The following is a 20,173-nucleotide window of genomic DNA, read 5'->3' as shown; positions in this document are numbered from 1 at the left end:
GACTCGTTTCAGAGACAATGCTGAATGTATTCTCTTCATCCTTTGCATCCGCAATAAGCTTCTCCTCGTTCATTCACATATTAACTTTTTGATTAAACAAGCAGGGGGTGGTTTTCTTTTTTGTCCTTTGTCAAAGTGCCTGAGCGGGCAGCACGGATGTGTTGAAATGATTAAACAATTTGGCAAGTTGGGTCTATCCTCAGCTTGCCACAGAATTGCTTCTGTCAATAACGCGGGCCTGGAATTGCAATGGCTTAGAGAGCTGGCTGCTTTAAATGGCAAATGTCCTTCACTATCCTAGCCTGTGATCTGGGTAGACAGATGTAATTTCACTTTGGGAATTGCCTATTTGTCAGGTGTCAGGTTGTGCTGTAGAACACACTAACCAAGAAAGATACTTCTTATCATTTGTCCAGAACACTCCAAGGTTATAGAGCCTAGTGTTGTTGTCCCCACCCCACCCCCAAGGTAGTATACAATCTTACTGAGGACACCTCACCCCCCCCCCCACAAAAAAAATCCCAGCAAGTCCATAAGCAAAGTGCAGACCCTTATAAGATGCAAAATGACAAGCATGCTTTATTGAGAGGGAGGCAGGAGCCTGAGGCGTAGAGGGAAATAAGAAGAATAAGTTATTTAATCTCTTGGCTACCAAAATTGGAGTGTCTAAATCATTTGGGGGGGATTTCTGCAGAATTACTGAGTTATGGCTTGATAGCAAGAGCCTTGGAGATTAAGTGGCTGGGTTTTGACAGCGGAAGCGTTTGACCTACCGCAGGTGTGAAGGCAGGAGGTGCCCTGTAGATAGCAGCCTGGCTGTTTTGCATTCAGTAGAGTCTCGTCAGTTGTCAAATGCAAGACCTACCCTGGGAAATGTTCAGAAGTCATTTGAACGTTCACAGAGAGCGCTTGGCTTGTTTCTACTGGTGATTTCTTGGTCAAACATTTTGCTGTATACTGTACCGAACAATCTGCCACCATTCGTTGGGCTGGGGGAGTTTGTTATATACTGGCCTACAGGTTGGGTTGTATCCAACCAAGTTCTACTCTGAGCAGACTCCGTGAAATTAACGGACCTTAATTTCAGCCGGTGCACTCTTGAGTAGGACCAGGATTGGCTACAATCAGATGACAATGACTTGACTAGGCATTCAGCTTAATAAACTGTGGTTAAAAGAGTAGGAATGGGCAAGTGAGATTTGAACTAGCCATGGGAATGGGATGTGGAGCCATGGGAAAGATGGCACCTCATGAAGGGATGGGATGCTCAGATGTGAGCAGTCATCCAGTGCAAGGGAGGTCCAATCCCTATACAGTGGTGCCTCGCAAGACGAAAATAATTCGTTCCGCGAGTCTTTTCGTCTTGCGATGTTTTTCGTCTTGCGAAGCACGGTCCGTCGCAACTGCGCCTCTTCAAGCGGCTTTTAAAAAAAAGCGCAAGACGTTTTCGTCTTGCGAAGCAAGCCCATAGGGAAATTCGTCTAGCGAAGCAATGCAAAACCAAAAAACCCTTTTGTCTAGCGAGTTTTTCGTCTTGCGAGGCATTCGTCTTGCCGAGGTACCACTGTATTAGACTGCCTACAGACTAGGCAGTAGTTGTTGGGTTGAGTGGAGTGGGAAGAAATGAATTTAGTGAGGATAGAGGAATATATGTTTTTATAGTGTAACACCAGTTGAGGTTGGGATGTGGGTGAAGTCGGCTTTGATGCAAAGTAGACAGTGGAGGAGACTTTGAAAAGGAGCTGAACCCATATTGAGCCATTTGACTGTCCAGTCTGTAACTCTGTTAGAGAGGAGTCACTCATTGGAAGGAAAGATGGTTGCCAGAACTCACCCACCCCGTTAAAAGCTTATATCAAGCATAGACAAACTTGGCTCTCCAGATGTGTTGGGACTACAACTCCCATGATCCCTAGCTAACAGGACCAGTGGTCAGGGATGATGGGAGTTGTAGTCCCAAAACATCCGGAGGGCCGAGTTTGCCTATGCCTGGTTTATATCTTTGAACTGCTCCTCCACAGCAAAAAGTAATGCTTGATTGCCTTGTTCAAAGTAGGACAGCAACAAATGTTTTCCCCCTCTAATTATTATTATCTTCATTAATGTATGGGTTTTGTGTGTGTATGTGTTTCAGGTACTTTAATGATTTTGAAGTCTGCATGCAGCAACAATCCCAGCTACATAGACAGATTGATTTCGGTCTTCATGCGATCTCTCCAGAAGATGGTGAGGGAACACTTAAACCAACAGTCCCAGGCAGGGGCAGCAGAAGCAAACACAGGTAATAGCTTGCAACTCCCTGTTGGCAAAGCTCAGCTGAGTGTTACAGTAATGTTATTCCTTGATATAGGGATTGGACTGCGTTTTGAAGGCTTTCCGTTTCAAAGTGTCCCCAAAACTAAGGAAGATTCAGACATGGTTTTCAATTGAAAAACCCTAGATCGTCATGTACATGATCAAATAATGCCTGTGTCTCAATTCTGATTCTGTCTGCAGCTGGTACAAGTGAATTGGTCATGCTGAGCTTGGACTTGGTGAAAACCCGCCTTGCTGTGATGAGCATGGAAATGAGGAAGAACTTCATCCAAGCTATTCTGACATCCCTCATTGAGAAGTCAAACGATGCCAAAATCCTCCGCGCTGTGGTCAAAATTGTGGAAGAGTGGGTGAAGAACAACTCTCCAATGGCTGCCAACCAGGTAATCTAAAGAGAGCTTCCTGTAGAGAGAGGAAAAGAAACTTCCTACTGTAGCTTTGTCTTGTTAGATGTTGGCTCACCTAATTTGACAGTCAATATGTTGTAGTGGTTGAAGTTCCAGATGAGGGTTCAAATACCACACCAGACACAAAACTCACTTGGTGTCTTCAGTCCAATTAACATCACCAGCTTGTTGTGGGTGGGGAACCATGTATGCTATTCCAAGCTTTTTGGAGAAAGGGAAGCATAAAAATGTAAAAGATTTTATTTATTTAAGGTATTTATATATAGCTTTTCAGGCAGACCTACCCAAGCAGTTTGCTGAAGAATATTAAAACAATAGGCACCAATATATATTTTTAAATGTTACAATAAAAGGAAAATACAACTTGTTTGTTTAGAAGAAGCTATTGCTTCTGCTTCTCCAGTCCCCTCAGGGCAAGGTGGTCCTTTAGACACCCCTGTGGTGGCAGCTGGTGGAGGGAAGGGCCGCTGTGGGAACTAGGTGGTGGCAATTCCCCAATTTTCTTTATTCTCCCCTCCCCCTCAGGGCAAGATGGCCTAGTGGTGGGAGTTAAAAGAAAACATTGAAAGTTGAATGAGCACAGTTCCTTACTGGGCGGGGTAGGAAACCTTTGGCCCTCCAGATGTTGCTAGACTAGAGCACCCATCATCCCTGATCATTGGCCTGACTGGCAGAGTGATGGGAGTTGTGATCCAAGGCATCCGGAGAGCTACAGGTTCCCTGCTCCTTGTAATAGGGTTTGCTTTTAATTGCATTTTCCTATCAAAAGGACGTGTTCCAAAAGTAAACATTGACCCTAGGATAACATGTCAATGCTTCTTGAATGCTGCGTTTTACAGTATTTATTTGGAAGAGGGATAGATAGCACAATGGACCCCAGTAGCCACTCTTCCTGTTTGGGTTTTCTCTGTTTAGGTCCAGGGAATGCTCCAAAGTGATGGCATCAAGGGATTACAAACACACACACACACACACACACACACACACACACACGTGCTGTAACATTGCTCACATTCTCTTTCTTGTGTGTGCACAAGGGGAATTTTGTATCAAATATCACACCCGTTTTTGCGTGACTCCACAAGCAAAGCAGTTCTGAGATTTTGTGGCTGTCAAGGATGGCTCAAAGCCAATCCTGCTGTAGAATTCTCCCTGTAACGATTTGGCTGACGTTTTACATTAATCCTGCAGTTGATAAGTAGGCAAGAACATAGTTATCCACACATTTTGCAGTATGTAAGCCCTGTGGTTTTTCACTCTTAAAAAAATTCAAACCCTCATAAAACCTCTAAATCTTGCTGTAGCTTTTGAACCATACTCTTTGCTGCTTTGTTCATATCCTTTGCTCTTTGCATTTTGGACTTAAATTGTAGTGGTTTTAATGCTTCACTCTTATTTATTGTATTACTTATTTTACTTTTTTTTAAAAAAAACTGTTTTGTTGTGTGTTTCCCTTTAAACTTTTTGCTGCAGGGCAAAAGGAAAATACGTGTGAAAGCAGCGTTTTATGTAGTCTTAAGGTTTATTGACATAGTGCATGGCTGTTTGGCCGAAGTCATAGGTAAATTAGTTGTATACTCAGTGATGTCTTGACAGGAGAATGGAATAAAGAAACCAACTAGGTTGAAGCAGAACAACGTTTTAGTCCACACAGTAGGAACCCCAGTGCACACCTAACCCCTCAGTACAAAGCCTCCAGTCTCCATCTCACGGAGTCAGTCTAAGAGGATACAATGGTCAGTGGCATCAAAAGCCACAGAGATATTGAAAAGATGGATAACTTTTAATTGCACTCATTGGATGTCAGGCGTAGGTCAGCAATTTAAACAGTAAAGCACCCAGTGTCCATGAAGTTAACCCGTTATTCAAATAAACGAAACAGCTCAGTCATAGTGGTCACACAATCCTTCCCAGTAGGTCTTGCCCCTATGAAGCAGTTGTGAGGCCTGAAGGTCCCCACCTTCCCACCGCTCTCTAAGGCTCCTCTCTCGGTTCTCCTTCCCCAGCAGCCTATGGCTCCGTCATTGAGTTTCTCGTTGCTCAACCCTCTTCAGTTCTTTTTGTGTTCTGGGAGACCACAGGGGAGGGGAACTGGTCGCAGCAGGATGGGGAGACTTCCTGGCTTCTTCAGCACCCAACCTCCACTCTGCCTCTTGCCTCTTGTCTCTCCCTCCTCTCCTTCTTCTGAGTCCGGACTTCTCTCTGCCACCGTCTCTTCCTGCTCACTAGACCCTGTTGCCTCTTCAGCTTCCAACACCTCCTCCCATTCTGCTCCCTCTGACCACTCAGCATCATCCTACCACCAATCCCCTGGCTCTGAGCCTTCTTCCCCTGGGGGGGTTCCCTGGCTGGTGCCTCCCGCCACTCCCTCTGCATCCAGCTAGTTTGTGACGTTGGATTGCTGGTGGGTACCCCATAAGTTCCCACCTCCCATAATTTTCCTTTGCACTTCTGCAAAACCTGGGGTACCCTTGTGCTTGCTGGTCCCTGCTAGTTGAGTGTAAATAGTGCTGTTTTGGCTATGTAAGCAATGGTATGCACAGTCTGAATATCGGAAATAGGGGAAGGGCTGTAGCTCTGCGGTAGAGCATCTACTTTGCATCTGAAATGTCCCAGGTTAAACCCCCAGCACCCCCAGGTAAAGCTGGGAGAAACTGCCTGAAATCGTAGATAGCTGCTGCCAGTCCGGGTAGACAATACTGATCTGAATCAGTGTAAGGTAGCTTCCTATGTTTCTAAAGAGAGGAAAAGATGTAATTGCAACTATGTCTGCATGCTAGGACCAAGACATGGAAATCACATATAGTCCATAGTGTTTGGAGGATGCCAGCGCTCCACAATTTCAAAGGCAACGTGAAAAACTAATTGCTGTCTTCTTTTTCCTTTCAAACAGACACCTACGCTCCGAGAGAAGTCCATTTTGCTAGTAAAAATGATGACCTACATTGAAAAACGTTTTCCAGAAGACCTTGAATTAAATGCCCAGTTTTTAGACCTTGTTAACTATGTCTATAGGTAATTATAGCAATTAATCAACTGGTTCAGCTTACTGGTTCATAATTTGGGCCATGTATGACCTTAATAACATACCATCAATCTCTTAAAGCTAATCTAGATGAGTTTTTAGGTGGCAGGGGCGGGTTAAAGTAACTATTCTTCAAAGTTTCATAAATTTTCCTGGTTCATACCTTCAAATCCTTGGTCAGTCTGCATTTTCTTTGCTAGGCGAAATCAATATATACCGTGGCACATGTTAAATGCACTAATCACGTGCCAAATTACACGGTGTTCCACAAATAATCAGGGATTGCAAGAGTTCAGAATTTTTTATTTTATAATAAAATATAATTAAATTGAGGTTTTTTTGCAATTTGTTAAATCCCAAACTCTTCCCTATAAAGCATGTGAACATACTTCTTTATTATTGGATTTATATCCCACCTTTTCTTCAAGGAGCTCTCGATCCATTTACATGCAAAGCATATCCTCTAGCAGCAAGCTATTACCCACCCATATTCCTATATTCTTGGTTGTCCATGTGTATATTACAGAAGCAAGACCTAGGAAGTTCTCCCTAGGGTGTGTCTTCGCCTCTGAGAGCATAGTCTCTGTAGGTCAGAGCTTTCCAAACTTTTCATGTTGGTGACACACTTCTGAGACATGTGTCATTTCGCCACACGGTACTTCAGTTTTGCATCATTTCATGACACAGCAATTCAGTTCTACTAGCAAACCAGAGGTTAAGCTAACCCCTTTTCAGCCCCGAAAGGAGCGTTTGTGTGACACACCTACACACTGTAGCTGACACACTAATGTGTCGCAACACATAGTTTGGAAAGCTCAGCTCTAGGTATTTGCAAGTTCTGCTGTGATTGACCCTGCAAGTGCCGACTACAAACTTTCATATGTTTAAAAGGGCACCGGGTCGTTCAGAGGCTTCTGAGCAGGTACAGCTGAAAGCACATAGAAACCCCTTTCAGATCTTTTTGCTCGGTGAGTTAAGGCCTGAGACAAGCCCTGACACTTCACCTGTAGGGACATTGGGGTGGGCAGGGCTTAGCCCTGTACCGCTTTAAAACTTGCATGTTCAGGAGAATGGTTGAAGAAGGCTTTTGTCTACCTGCAGTGTTGGAAATAGGGCTGAGAAGTATTCTGGGATTCCCCCAGCGCCTTCCAATGTATGTCGGCAACACAGAAGCAAAGCGCACACTCCAGAAAAAGATGAATCCTCCTACTGTCTTATTTCCTTCATGCAAACTCATCCTGTGATTCATGACCCTCTACCTTTTGTCACAACCCCCTCCCCCCAAATCTCTGCTTTGCAAGTTCTGTATTTTTAAATGCTGCTTTTTTCCTAGGGACGAAAACCTTTCAGGCAGCGAGCTTACCGCTAAACTTGAACCAGCCTTCCTTTCGGGACTCCGTTGTGCTCAGCCGCTCATCAGAGCCAAATTTTTCGAGGTTTTTGACAACTCCATGAAGCGCCGTGTCTATGAGCGCCTGCTTTATATCACCTGTTCTCAAAACTGGGAAGCCATGGGAAGCCACTTTTGGATCAAGCAGTGCATTGAGGTAGGAGTGTGTGTGATGTGAATGTTTGTAGCATGATAAATGCATGTGGTCTGCCTAACATCTTGAATAATAATAATAATAATAATAATAATAATAATAATAATAAATTTTATTTATATCCCGCCCTCCCCAGCCGAAGCTGGGCTCAGGGCGGCTAACAACAATCAAAATAGTCCAACATTCTAAAACATTCATTATAAAATTAATTAAGTCAAATTAAAATCAAATTAATGGCAACCATCAAGCAAAATTTTGTGCAGATTGCCAGAGGAGGGGGTCAGGCTGCGCCCTGACAAAAGGCCTGGTGGAACAGCTCTGTCTTGCAGGCCCTGCGGAAGGATGTCAGGTCCTGCAGGGCCCTAGTCTCTTGTGACAGAGCGTTCCACCAGATTGGAGCCGCGGCCGAGAAAGCCCTGGCTCTAGTTGAGGCCAACCTAACCTCTCTGTGGCCTGGGATCTTTAGGGTGTTTTTATTTGCAGACCGTAAATTTCTCTGTGGGACATACCAGGAGAGGCGGTCCCGTAGGTACGAGGGTACTAGGCCGTATAGGGCTTTAAAGGTTAAAACCAGCACCTTAAACCTGAACCTGTACTCCACTGGGAGCCAGTGCAGCTGGTATAGTACCGGATGGATATGATCTTGCAGCAAAGACCCCATAAGGAGTCTCGCCGCGGCATTCTGCACCCGCTAGAGTTTCTGGGTCAGTCTCAAGGGCAGCCCCACGTAGTATCATTGTATCATTACAATTAAATTATACATACCCTACTAAAGTCCCAAAGTGATTTACAATCAAAGTAAAGAATACATTAAAAACCACAAAATTATAATCAGAATTTAAAATTATAGTATAGTATCACTGGTGCGAGGGACGCGGGTGGTGCTGTGGGTAAAACCTCAGCGCCTAGGGCCTGCCGATCACATGGCCGGCGGTTCGAATCCCTGCGGCGGGGTGCGCTCCCGTCGTTTGGTCCCAGCGCCTGCCAACCTAGCAGTTCGAAAGCACCTCTGGGTGCAAGTAGATAAATAGGGACCGCTTACCAGCGGGAAGGTAAACGGTGTTCTGTGTGCTGCGCTGGCTTGCCAGATGCAGCTTGTCATGCTGGCCACATGACCCGGAAGTGTCTTCGGACGGCGCCGGCTCCCTGCCTCTTGAGTGAGATGAGCGCACAACCCTAGAGTCGGACATGACTGGCCCGTACGGGCAGGGGTACCTTTACCTTTACCTTTTATCACTGGTGCGGCCCAAAGGCCTGGGAAAACAAAAACAAAAATGTATTTGCCTTGTGCTGAAACAGTGTTGTTGTTTTTTTGTAATTCATTTTGATTTTTTCTTGTAATCAAACCGTATATAAATTTTATGAAAAGAAAAAACGAAAAAAGAAATACATCCTATTTGCTTCCTATCCATGAACTGCTAAGATTCTGTATGAACTTCAGTAAATGTTGATAAGTTGACGAATGTGCGTATGGCAGCACAAATGAAAGCGGGCAGTCACCTGCTAGTCATTTGTCACTGTTCATGAGTGTAACCTGGAAATCTTTGAGATTATGTAGATGCACGTAGGACCGTCCTTGTTCTCTTGCGATAGTTGACAACCTCCACCTTTCATATATTCACTGTAATATATGCATCTGTGTTGAACAATGAAGGATAAATCAAGTTAATAAGGCGAAAGCTCAAAAGCTAAGAGGAATACAAAGCACTTTCTGATTGAAGATGAAATAATGTGGATTCAATACATAACCTAAATGCTTGCTGTGTGAATACTAAACAATTACTTAAACACTAAACAAGAGAACTGAATGGGAAGCAATTACTTTAATGTAGCAAGCTACCCCCTACCCCTCAAAATAATTAGTGCTCATAACCGCAGGGGGGTTAGGCGGGGAATAGCCAGGCACGTAAAAGAATTATGTGTTTTAGCTTTTCATTCCAGCTGCTGTTCAGCTACTTTTTGGGGGGAAAGAAAAAAAAGAAGTATGGTTGCGTTTTAGGTGCGAGAGAGAACTGATCTAGGCATCCTGACTATATCATCCTTTCGTTGGTTCAGTCATTTTTATATTCTGCCCTTCCCCTCATAGGGAGCACAGGGTAGTTTACAATAAAAATAATCCAAGGACAATTATAAAGAGGCCTTAACATCCCTTAAGGCCAGAGTTTTCCTTCTCCTAGAACCTCCTTAAACCTAGAACCTCCTTAAACCTCCACTGCCTTACGGCTATACTTATTGGTGAGAGAGGCTTTGAGACTAACCCCTGATAAATAATCTTTTATCTGCTGCCTTGTGGGACAACTCCAGGAAATGAAAAGGCCAAGGAATAAACCCTACACCGATCCAGAGTGGAATCCCTAACTCAGTTGGACGGCGCCTTGTACGCCTCCTCCTGGCAACTCCTGTAGCCAAGCTGGTGCCAAATGTACTGTTCTGCTTCCCTTTGGACCAGAGGCCGAGAGAAGGGTCTTGTTGTCTGGGCAGCCCAGGGCTTCCCCATATACTAGCCTTCAGCCAGAAGGGCAGTCAAAACTTTGCTTTTTAATCGTGCCTTTGAGCTGCCCTAGATATTTTGAGTGCCGTGTTACTGACTATTGCTTTCTACTGCCATCTTGTGCTCTTTTGTACTGATCTCCTTAAGGAGGAAGAACAGGATATAAATGATTTCAAACAACCAAAAATAAACAACTGCCTAAGCGAGTGAATTAAAAAATGGAAGCAGATGCTTCTAATCCCTTCCTCGCAGCTGCACCAGGGGAGGAGAGGGTCACAAACATCATTTTTAGCATTGCATCTGAACTAGTCCAGTAAGTTTCACTGCTCCCCAATGGAATCTGCTTCCAGGAATAGGCAGGATTCATGCGATGAGTTCTGCTGATAGCAAGAACATAAGAGCCCTGCTCAGATCAGGCCAAAGGCCCATCTAGTCCAGCATTCTGTTCTCAAAGTGGCAAACTAGATACCTGTGGAATACTTGCAAGCAGGACCTAAGTATGACAGCCCCCTCCCCACTTGTGATTCCCAGCAGATGTTATTCATTGACCTAATGCCTCCAAGTAGCATAGCTTTGCTCTCCATGAATTTATCTAATAGTCTTTTAAAGCCATTCTGGTCAGTGGTCGTTGTTCCCTCTAGTTCCATACTTTAACTAATGCACTTTGTGATGTCCCTTTTTTTGGTCCTAAATGTTCCCTGGACTCAAGTGGTCTAGCCAAGGAATGTAAAAACCCCCTCCTGGATATGGGTTGCCTAGACTGGCATGGAATGTCCTGGGAGAGGCAAACGCCTGATTGGTTCTTAGCCAGGACTTGAAAACCCTGGGCAGGATGGGAAATGTAGTTCATCATTCCTGCAGATGTGTCACTAAACCGTGATTAAAGCCAACAAAGGAAAGGGAGACTTTGGCCCAGGGGGAATGGGAGGTTGCCTGTAGCTTAATCCCAGTTATCTTGGCCACGAGAAGAATTCTGCACAAGGGCGCTTACTTACAAGTGGTAATAAAATAAACATGCAGGAGTTCTTTGGTATGTTAGTCTCAAAAACCAAATAGTTTCATGACTGCTTTTAAAACATATTTAGCTCTTGCTGGCCGTATGCGAAAGAAACACCACAATTGGGACCAGCTGCCAAGGTGCCATGCTGCCATCCATCACAAATGTTATCAACCTAGCTGACAGCCACGACCGGGCAGCATTTGCTATGGTGACCCACGTCAAGCAGGAGCCTCGCGAAAGAGAAAACAGTGAATCTAAGGAAGAGGTAACTTGGTTTTCATATTGCAATATGCCTTGTTTTTGCCTTTGTTTAAAAATATTCCATTTAACACGTGAGCCCGTCTTGTTCCGAGTTTATTTTGCTCAGTACTGTCTGTTCTGACTGGCAGTCACTCTAATAGTCTTGGGCAGGAATCTTTTTTAGCCCTGGTCATTTTCATTAGGGATTGAATCTGGGATCTTCTGCATGCAAAACAGGTTTTTTACCCTCTGAGCTATTACCCCCTCCCCTGAAGGAACAGCCCTTTCCCACCTAGAGCAAAAGTCATGACCCCATCAGCCCTACACCAATTCCTATCTACTCTGACTGATCTCTGCTCTCCAAGGTCTCAGGCAATTACTTTTTCCCCAGCCCTGGCACTCGAGATCCTTTTACCCAGTAATGACGACAATTGAACCGGGGGATCTACTGCTTGTAAAGCTTCTGCTTATCGCTTAGCTATGGGCCTTCCCAAAATAAATGTCGAAATATTTATTTCAAAGAAAGAAGGAGGGGGGCTCCTCCTCCTCCTTTCTTTGAAACTAAACAAGTTGGGCTTCAAAGCTCATGCTTTGATTGACTTGTTCGTTACAGGCCATGATTGCTGGTTCATAGGACTAAGCAAGCCAATGTTCTTGGAAAGCAAAACATCTCTGCAGAAGCCCTGCTCCACCTCTGCCAGCTGTGCAGGAGGAGGAAAGGGAAGTTTGCTGTGTAATTTTAGGTCTGTGGCTTTCCAAAGGTCATTAGATTCAAAGTCTTATCAGCCCCAGCCAACATTGCCAGTGGATAGGGATGGTAGGAGCTGTTGTCCTGTAGCATCAGTTGGACCACAGGTTAGCCAGCCTTGCTCTAAACCATGATTTAAAGTTTACATTCCTGCCCAAATTGCCCTCTTTGAAATTCACTTCAAAAGAGCTTTTGTCCTGCAGCATCATTGCTCAGCCAACACAGGTCTGAAGTCATGCATTTGTTCCACATGTTGAGATCTTTGCACTTTAGTGTCTCTTTATATCATCTCAGACCTCATGTCCTTTTTCTTTTTTCTTCTTTTTAGGATGTGGAGATAGACATTGAGTTGGCTCCAGGTGATCAGACTAGTACACCCAAAACCAAAGAGCTTTCTGAAAAGGACATTGGCAACCAGTTGCACATGCTAACCAACCGGCATGATAAATTTCTTGACTCTCTTCGAGAAGTGAAGGTTGGTCCTTTGCTAGATGCCTTGGGTTGTTCCTTAGGAATGGCGGTGTATACCCATTTAAAATTAGTTAATAACCGTGCATAGGATTATGTAGTGTTTGTCATAGTATTGCTGCAGCTATGCCATAGCTGTGCTGCGGAATAAGACTATGAGGGATGACTTGCTGGTCTTTATGTATAGAGTCATGGCCTGTGGGGGGCGGGGAGGCAGGCGAAGGAAGCTCCTTCATCATTCAATATGCCTAACCGTATTGATTTTATTTCAAGACTGGAGCCCTGCTAAGTGCCTTTGTGCAGCTGTGCCATATTTCCACGCCCTTAGCTGAAAGGACTTGGATCCAGCTGTTCTCCAGATTGTGGAAAATCCTATCGGATAGACAGCAACATGTGAGTGTGAATTTTTTATTATTACAACAAAGCACATTTTGAAGGTGTGAAAAAAATCTGAAACATTTTAAAATTACAATTTTTTTGTTGCCTCATGCTGGATATTGCAACTGCAGAAAGCATGTAAAACTTTGGAGGAATTAAGTGCAGTTGGTGAAAGAGAGAGATTCAAACTTTCTTGGGAATAATATATTAGAGAAATCTCTAGTTCAGCGTTTCCCAAACTTGGGTCTCCTGCTGTATTTGGACTACAACTCCCATCATTCCTAGCTAGCAGGACCAGTGGTCAGGGATGATGCTTGCTGCATATTCGGGGAACCATTTCAAGCCGGCCAGGACTTGTATTTTATAAATGTAGGCAATTAAGAAAACTTCCTTCAGTAATAGTTGATGATCTCTAATTTTACTTGGTTTTGTTGTATATAGCAAACTGCTTGTTTTTCCACAATACAGGCAGTATGTAAGCACTTTTATAAATAGTATTTCTGAGACTAGAAGTACACATTTCTGCATCTTTGCTATTTGAGATCATTGCATGCGAACTGTCCCAATATATTGAGGTTTCTGTGTTGAAATGACTTGATTGCTTTAACACGAAGATTCAGCAGTTTTTCCTACCCTCCTGTCTCTTCTCTCTCAGGCCCTTGCGGGAGAAATCAGCCCGTTCTTGTGTAGTGGGAGCCATCAAGTGCAGCGGGACTGCCAGCCTAGTGCACTGAACTGTTTTGTGGAGGCCATGTCTCAGTGTGTCCCTCCCATTCCAATCAGGCCCTGTGTGCTGAAGTACCTGGGTAAAACACACAACCTCTGGTTCCGTTCGACTCTGATGCTGGAACACCAAGCCTTTGAGAAAGGTCTCAGTCTCCAGATTAAGCCTAAGCACTGCACTGAGTTTTATGAGCAGGAAAGCATAACTCCGCCTCAACAGGTAGGGAGCAACGTTTGCAGGTTGCAGGATTCAAAAGCGATAATAGTCAAATTCGCTATTTCTTTTAAATTTCACCGGTTTCCCATACCTCAGGATCTGCAGCCCAGAGTGGCTTCAGATCTTGGCTAAGAGAAACCTTGGTTGCTTCAGCTGTGATTAAAGCTAGTGGATTAACTGTATTTGTGTGCTGGGAGGGAAGAATTTGTGTTAAGAAATGACTGGTGAGGAAAACCCTGTTCCCAAGCTTGGCTTTATAAGTTTGTGAACCAAGGTTAGCAGTATGTTTCTGCTGGCCCTTGGTGGCTGAATTTTTCCTGCACACTCCGTTGTTCAAAGTTGAAACAGCAGATCTCTCTCTCACACACACCTGGGGAAAAAATTAGAATATTTTTCAGTATGTACTTGAGCTTGGCAGGATGTGAAGGAGTAGGATGGCCACGCCCACCACTGTCATGTGACTTCTGGAAGTTTGGCCAAGGGTGTATGTATATGACCCACGAGGTAAAAACGTCAACTGCCCTTTGGTTTAAGCGATGGTTTTCTGTGGGAGTGCTGGCAGTCTTCTGTGAAGGTGGATCCTGGCCTGCCAGCCTCCCAGCATTTGCTCAACATGGCTCTCCCAACAAAGCTAGTTCCTGACCGGGACAGTCAGCTGATAAAATGTTCTTAGCCTTGATGGAATCAGGCACTCATCATATTGTGAACTGCAAAAGTACAGTGGTGCCTCGCAAGACGAAATTAATTCGTTCCGCAAGTTTTTTCTTCTTGCAAGTTTTTTGTCTTGCGATGCACGGTTTCCCATAGGAATGCATTGAAAATCAATTAATGCGTTCCTATGGAAACCGCCTTCAGACCAGGTCCGGGGACAGTCTGTCCCCCGACCTCTTCTGAAGGCTGGGGGGGGGGGGACAAGGGCTTTTCTTCCAACCCCCAGCATTTTAAAAAACCCCGGCACAGCGGAGGACTTCTCCGCTGTCCGGGCGATCTTAAAATGCTGGCGGGCGGCATTTTAAAATCGCCCGGGACAGCGGAGGACTTCTCCGCTGTCCGGGGCGATGTAAAAGCCCCTGGGAAGGCAGGCAGGGGGGACAAAGACTTTTGCCCCCCGCCTGCCTTCAAAAGCCGTCCGGGAAGGCAGGCAGGGGGGAGCAAAGACTTTCGCCCCCCGCCCGCCTTCAGAAGAGGTCCAGGACCTCTTCTGAAGGCGGGCGGGGGGCGAAAGTCTTTGCCCCCCCCGCCTGCCTTCAAAAGCTCTCCCGGGAAGGCAGGCAGGCCTTCAAAAGCCGTCCGCGATAGCGGGAAGCTCTTCCCTGCTATCCCGGACTGCTTTTAAAATGCTGGCGGTGGGGAGCAAAGCCTTTCGGCCCCCGCCGGCCTTCCTGGACCTCTTCTGAAGGCCGGAGGGGGGGAAAGGCTTTGCTCCCCACCACCAGCATTTAAAAGAGGTCCCCGGAGATTTCCCTATGGGCTTTCGTCTTGTGAAGCAAGCCCATAGGGAAATTCGTCTTGCGAAGCGCCTCCAAAACAGAAAACCCTTTCGTCTTGCGGGTTTTCCGTCTTGCGAGGCATTCGTCTTGCGGGGTACCACTGTATAGGCCTATTCCAGAAGTTCCTTTAACTGAGTAAGCCCAAGACGCCAGAGTTGCCCGTGTTTGTTTGGCCAGCTGCCTGATTATTCCAGTTCCTGGCTCATAGCTTTATTGCAGAAAATGTCTGCTTCATAATGGGTCGGTCATAAACTTTGTGCCATAGCAGCAACATTTATTATATTGTTATTGTTGTTCTTTTTGCTTTTCCTCTCCCTCTAAGGAAATACTCGATTCTCTTGCGGAGCTGTACTGTCTATTACAAGAGGAGGACATGTGGGCTGGGTTGTGGCAGAAACGCTGTAAATTTCCGGAGACGGCAACTGCTATTGCTTACGAGCAACACGGCTTCTTTGAGCAGGTAGTATATTAGATTAAAAATTGACCATATAAATATGGCAAGCACACAGAGTGCGGGTGCGTGATTGTACTGGAAGCATTATATAATGTCCCTGTATTGAAGAACAGGGGCTGCCGACAACCTTGATATAGCGTGTCTTACAAGCGGAGCTACAGTCAGGCAGCGCATGAGCGAATTTAATTGAAGGGCTTTTTCACTCCTCTTCAGACAAGCATTCCCCTGAACTTGACCTTTCTGATCTAATTGTTTTAGTTGTTCAACTTTTAATTGTTATGCTTTTTAACAGGCTTGCTTCAACACATGTTCCAATTGTAGATTTTTTAACCTTTTGATGGAGTTTGTTTTATTGTATATTTTAAAGACGTGGATATTTTATACTTGTAAACCACTTGGAAGCCAGTTTTGTGCATGTAAGTGCACCATGCTCTGTAGAGGGAAGTGAGGGGCAGATGGGGCTTGTCAACCTGGGAGCATAGCCCACCTAGGAGAAGGAAGACTCTGACCATAAACAACCTCTGCCTTGTGGGACATCTTCGGGAGAAGAAAAGGCTAAGGGGAAAACCTTACACAAATCCCGAGTGGAGTCCCCAAGGCATAAAAATGCATAGCTAAGTGTAGTATGAGAGACATGATTGTCCTGGCTGTGACAAGCAAATAATAATAATAATAATAATAATAATAATAATAATAATAATAATAATAATAATAATAATACGTTGATGCCCCACCCTTCTTCTCAAACACATTTGTGATCAAGCAATGCCATTAAAAGGGATGCGGGAGGCGCTGTGGGTTAAACCACAGAGCCTAGGACTTGCCGATCAGAAGGTCGGCAGTTCAAATCCCCGTGATGGCGTGAGCTCCTGTTACTTGGTCCCTGCTCCTGCCAACCTAGTAGTTCGAAAGCACATCAAAGTGCAAGTAGATAAATAGGTACCACTCCAGTGGGAAGGTAAACGGCATTTCCGTGCGCTGCTCTGGTTCGCCAGAAGCAGCTTAGTCATGTTGGCCACATGACCCGGAAGCTGTACGCCGGCTCTCTCGGCCAGTAAAGCGAGATGAGCGGCACAACCCCAGAGTCGGCCACGACTGGACCTAACGGTCAGGGGTACCTTTACCTAATGCCGTTAAAAATAAAATGCAAATATATTTTAAGCGCAGGGGGTGGGGAGCGCAATTAAAACAAATTCAGAAAGAGATGTCACCAAATCACGTGCTTGGATAGCCTGACGAAATAGAGGAGTTTTCAACAGGCATCTAAAACAGTAGTACAGTGAAGGTACTTGCAATTAATGCAGATGGGTGATATGCACATTCCGCCCCCCCCCCCACCATATCCAGGAGCGAGGGCCATACATGCACATCAGTGGCATCAGTCCTCTGCTTGAGGAAAGAGAAGCTTTACTGAATGCAACTGTGGATCTTATTGGCTACAATCTGTTGCACAGCCTTAATTCTGGCTTTTCAGATCAGGAAATAGTGATGCAGCATCTGTTTGTGAGTGTGCCTCCTCCTGTAGGATCCCGTGAGAAAATAAGCTTCTTCAATTTCTTCTAGGCACAGGAAACCTATGAGAAAGCAATGGAGAAAGCGAAGAAAGAACATGAAAGAAGCAATGCTTCCCCTGCCATTTTCCCAGAGTATCAGCTTTGGGAGGACCACTGGATTCGGTATGTTAATTGAATTTGTTCTACTGCTCGGTTTTGATGTATCTTAAAAGATTTGATGTGAGGCTGAACGTAAAATTCAGAAGATATTGAGGAATGGGCAAATTTAGTTGAATCTCCTGTTGTTTAACTGATGCCTCAAGCCCATCAGTGGCACCGTTTGCTATTGGTTGAACAAATCTCATCATACTTATTCCAGATCAAAACTGCTATACAGGAAAAAAACGCCTTGCTTTAAAAAAAAACAACAACCTTTAATTTGCCATAGTTAAAACCTCTTTTTAACCATGCATTTTTAGTAAATGTTTTGGCAATAAAAACTAAAAAACAATTTGGAAGCTTAAAAATTGAGCCCAAAACCAGGAAAACCTGCCTGGGTTGTGTGTGCTCAGATGTGCAAGTATGGCTCAGCCAGGAACATCTGGGTACAACTACCGTATTTTTCCATGTATTAGGCAAGGTTTTTTGACTCAAAAATCATGTCAAAAAACTGGGGTCTTCGTATACCCGGATAGTGGCGTGTGAGGGGAGCTGGTTTGGCGGCCCACGCTCTAGGGAGCTTCCTGCCCACAGTGGCATGGGGGGAGTGGCTGCCCACTTTGCCACCCCCCAACAACGGTCCTGCTGGGGTGATGGCGTGTGTGCAATTCCCCCTTTAAAAAGCTCAAAAACTTTGGGCCACCTCCCCTCATTTTCTTTAAATTTAGTCCCCCAAAATAGGGGATGTCTTATACATGGGGGCATCTTATACACTGAAAAATACAGTACAGTGGTACCTCGAGTTACAAACACCTCAGGTTACAAACGCTTCAGGTTACAAACTCCGCTAACCTGGAAGAGTTACCTTGAGTTAAGAACTTTGCCCCAGGATGAGAACGAAAATCGTGTGCCGGCGGCACAGCGGCAGCAAGAGGCCCCATTAACAAAAGCATGCCTCTAGTTAAGAATAGTTTCAGGTTAAGAGCGGACCTCTGGAACAAATTAAGTTTGTAACTAGAGGTACCACTACTAGCTTTGTAAAAAGCTTGAGTAATTTGGACCAACAACACCATCACATCCATGCGTTGAGACTAGCTGGCCTATCAGGTGGAACCAGTAGCGATGCAGAGAAAGCTCCCTTGGAAAGCGTGGCTTTCAGAAGCCTGAATTTTGCTTCTAGGACCTCATCACTACATTTCCCCATGTAACTGGTGGCAGGCAGTGTGCACCACAACCACTGTCTCCTCCCCAGCACTATCTACCAAGCGCCGGGCATTTCCAGTCAGCTTGGATTTAATTTTGGGGTTGCATTTGCCTTTTTGAAGAAACTAAGGCACCAGTGCTACTCAGGAGGTTGGAGACTCCCTGATCCACTTAAACAAGTCTTGCTAATGGCACTGTCTGACTCAGGAATGTGAGAATCTGCTTCAGATCACCCTGATTTGCCTCATTGTTTGAGGTGCTCACAGAGCTGATGCATACGCCTACTATTTATAAATTTGGGGGGGGCGTTCTTCCTTTGTCGCGGGTGGCGCTGCGGGTTAAACCACAGAGCCTAGGACTTGCCAATCAGAAGGTCGGTGGGTGAGCTCCCGTTGCTCGGTCCCTGCTCCTGCCAACCTAGCAGTTCGAAAGCACGTCAAAGTGCAAGTAGATAAATAGGTACTACTCTGGCGGGAAGGTAAACAGCGTTTCCGTGCACTGCTCTGGTTTGCCAGAAGTGGCTTAGTCATGCTGGCCACATGACTCGGAAGCTGTACGCCTGCTCCCTCAGCCAATAAAGCGAGATGAGCGCAGCAACCCAAGAGTCGGTCACGACTGGACCTAATGGTCAGGGGTCCCTTTACCTTTACCTTCTTCCTTTGTAACAGTTGTATGCTTGACTTTGCATTTCGGTTGTGTTTTACATATTTATTGTAAGCTGCCCAGGGGAGTTTGGTTGGGCACCATTTAAATGTCACAAATATGTTCGTAAAATAAACTCCCTCTATTAACTATTTAAAATGGGCAAAGGTACTCTTAACCAGTGAGATCAACCTTGCGTTTCCTTTTTCAAGGTGCTCCAAAGAGTTGAACCAGTGGGAAGCTCTGACAGAGTATGGCCAATCAAAGGGTCATATAAACCCCTACCTAGTCCTGGAATGTGCGTGGCGCATCTCCAACTGGACCGCCATGAAGGAGGCGCTGGTGCAGGTGGGTGTCCTTCCCCTTTGTCCCGGAGGATCCGGTTTAATCCATGATTGTACAAAGTGCAACTGTAGGAAGGCGGGCCTGCAGCTCCTATCAATGGAAGCTGCACCCTATGGGGTGGTGGTGCGCTTCCTTGTGATGGAGTGAGCAGCCAGCGAAGCTTGTGCTCTGCATGCAGGTTTCCCAGATTTTTGTCCTAATTATTTCTTCAAGGGAAGAAGATGCTGATTGAGCATCTGCAAATGTAACACGGACAACTGGCTTCTGCTTCCAATCATTCTTGCCCTGTGTCTGGGGAGCTTTTTTAGCAGACGAGAGGAAAAGGGAGGCAAGCGAAGTGTGCAGGTATGCACACTACAGTCCCCTGGTTCTCAAGAAACATCTGTCAGTAGGACAAGATGAAGAGAGTCAGGCTACTTTCCCTGGCTGCAGTGAAGACAAATACCCTTTGAGGAGCTAGATGCACTCCTGCCTTCGCAATCTTGCTTATAGGAAGGTGCTACCTCCCAGCTCCATTCCAAGTACACTGGAGCTAAAAGTGAATACTGCTACGAGTTTTTGTTGTTTAGTCGTTTAGTCGTGTCTGACTCTTCGTGACCCCATGGACCAGAGCACGCCAGGCACTCCTGTTTTCCACTGCCTCCCGCCGTTTGGTCAAACTCATGCTGGTAGCTTCGAGAACACTGTCCAGCCATCTCTTCCTCTGTCGTCCCCTTCTCCTTGTGCCTTCCATCTTTCCCAACATCAAGATATTTTCCAAGGAGTCTTCTCTTCTCATGAGGTGGCCAAAGTCTTGGAGCCTCAGCTTCAGGATCTGTCCTTCCAGTGAG

At 45.4% G+C, this 20,173-nt stretch overlaps 1 protein-coding gene across 4 annotated transcripts in view; it reads left to right on the top strand.

Annotated features, from left to right (window-relative positions):
- TRRAP (transformation/transcription domain associated protein) overlaps positions 1–20,173 on the top strand; it is a 176,230-nt gene that overhangs the window by 80,400 nt on the left and 75,657 nt on the right. For all 4 annotated transcript variants that reach the window (XM_081169303.1, XM_081169302.1, XM_081169300.1 and 1 more), the window contains 11 exons: positions 2,135–2,281; positions 2,497–2,699; positions 5,617–5,738; positions 7,082–7,295; positions 10,869–11,048; positions 12,100–12,246; positions 12,513–12,632; positions 13,273–13,560; positions 15,370–15,507; positions 17,065–17,177; positions 19,211–19,346. In XM_081169303.1, the coding sequence (XP_081025429.1) occupies positions 2,135–2,281; positions 2,497–2,699; positions 5,617–5,738; positions 7,082–7,295; positions 10,869–11,048; positions 12,100–12,246; positions 12,513–12,632; positions 13,273–13,560; positions 15,370–15,507; positions 17,065–17,177; positions 19,211–19,346 (1,808 nt within the window). The remainder of the gene's footprint in view (positions 1–2,134; positions 2,282–2,496; positions 2,700–5,616; positions 5,739–7,081; positions 7,296–10,868; positions 11,049–12,099; positions 12,247–12,512; positions 12,633–13,272; positions 13,561–15,369; positions 15,508–17,064; positions 17,178–19,210; positions 19,347–20,173) is intronic.

This window comes from Podarcis bocagei (genome assembly GCF_964188305.1).
Source record: "Podarcis bocagei genome assembly, chromosome: 14".
Taxonomy (NCBI): Eukaryota; Metazoa; Chordata; class Lepidosauria; order Squamata; family Lacertidae; genus Podarcis; species Podarcis bocagei.
Note: the sequence above shows the minus strand (reverse complement) of the source record. Positions and strands in the feature narration are given on the sequence as shown.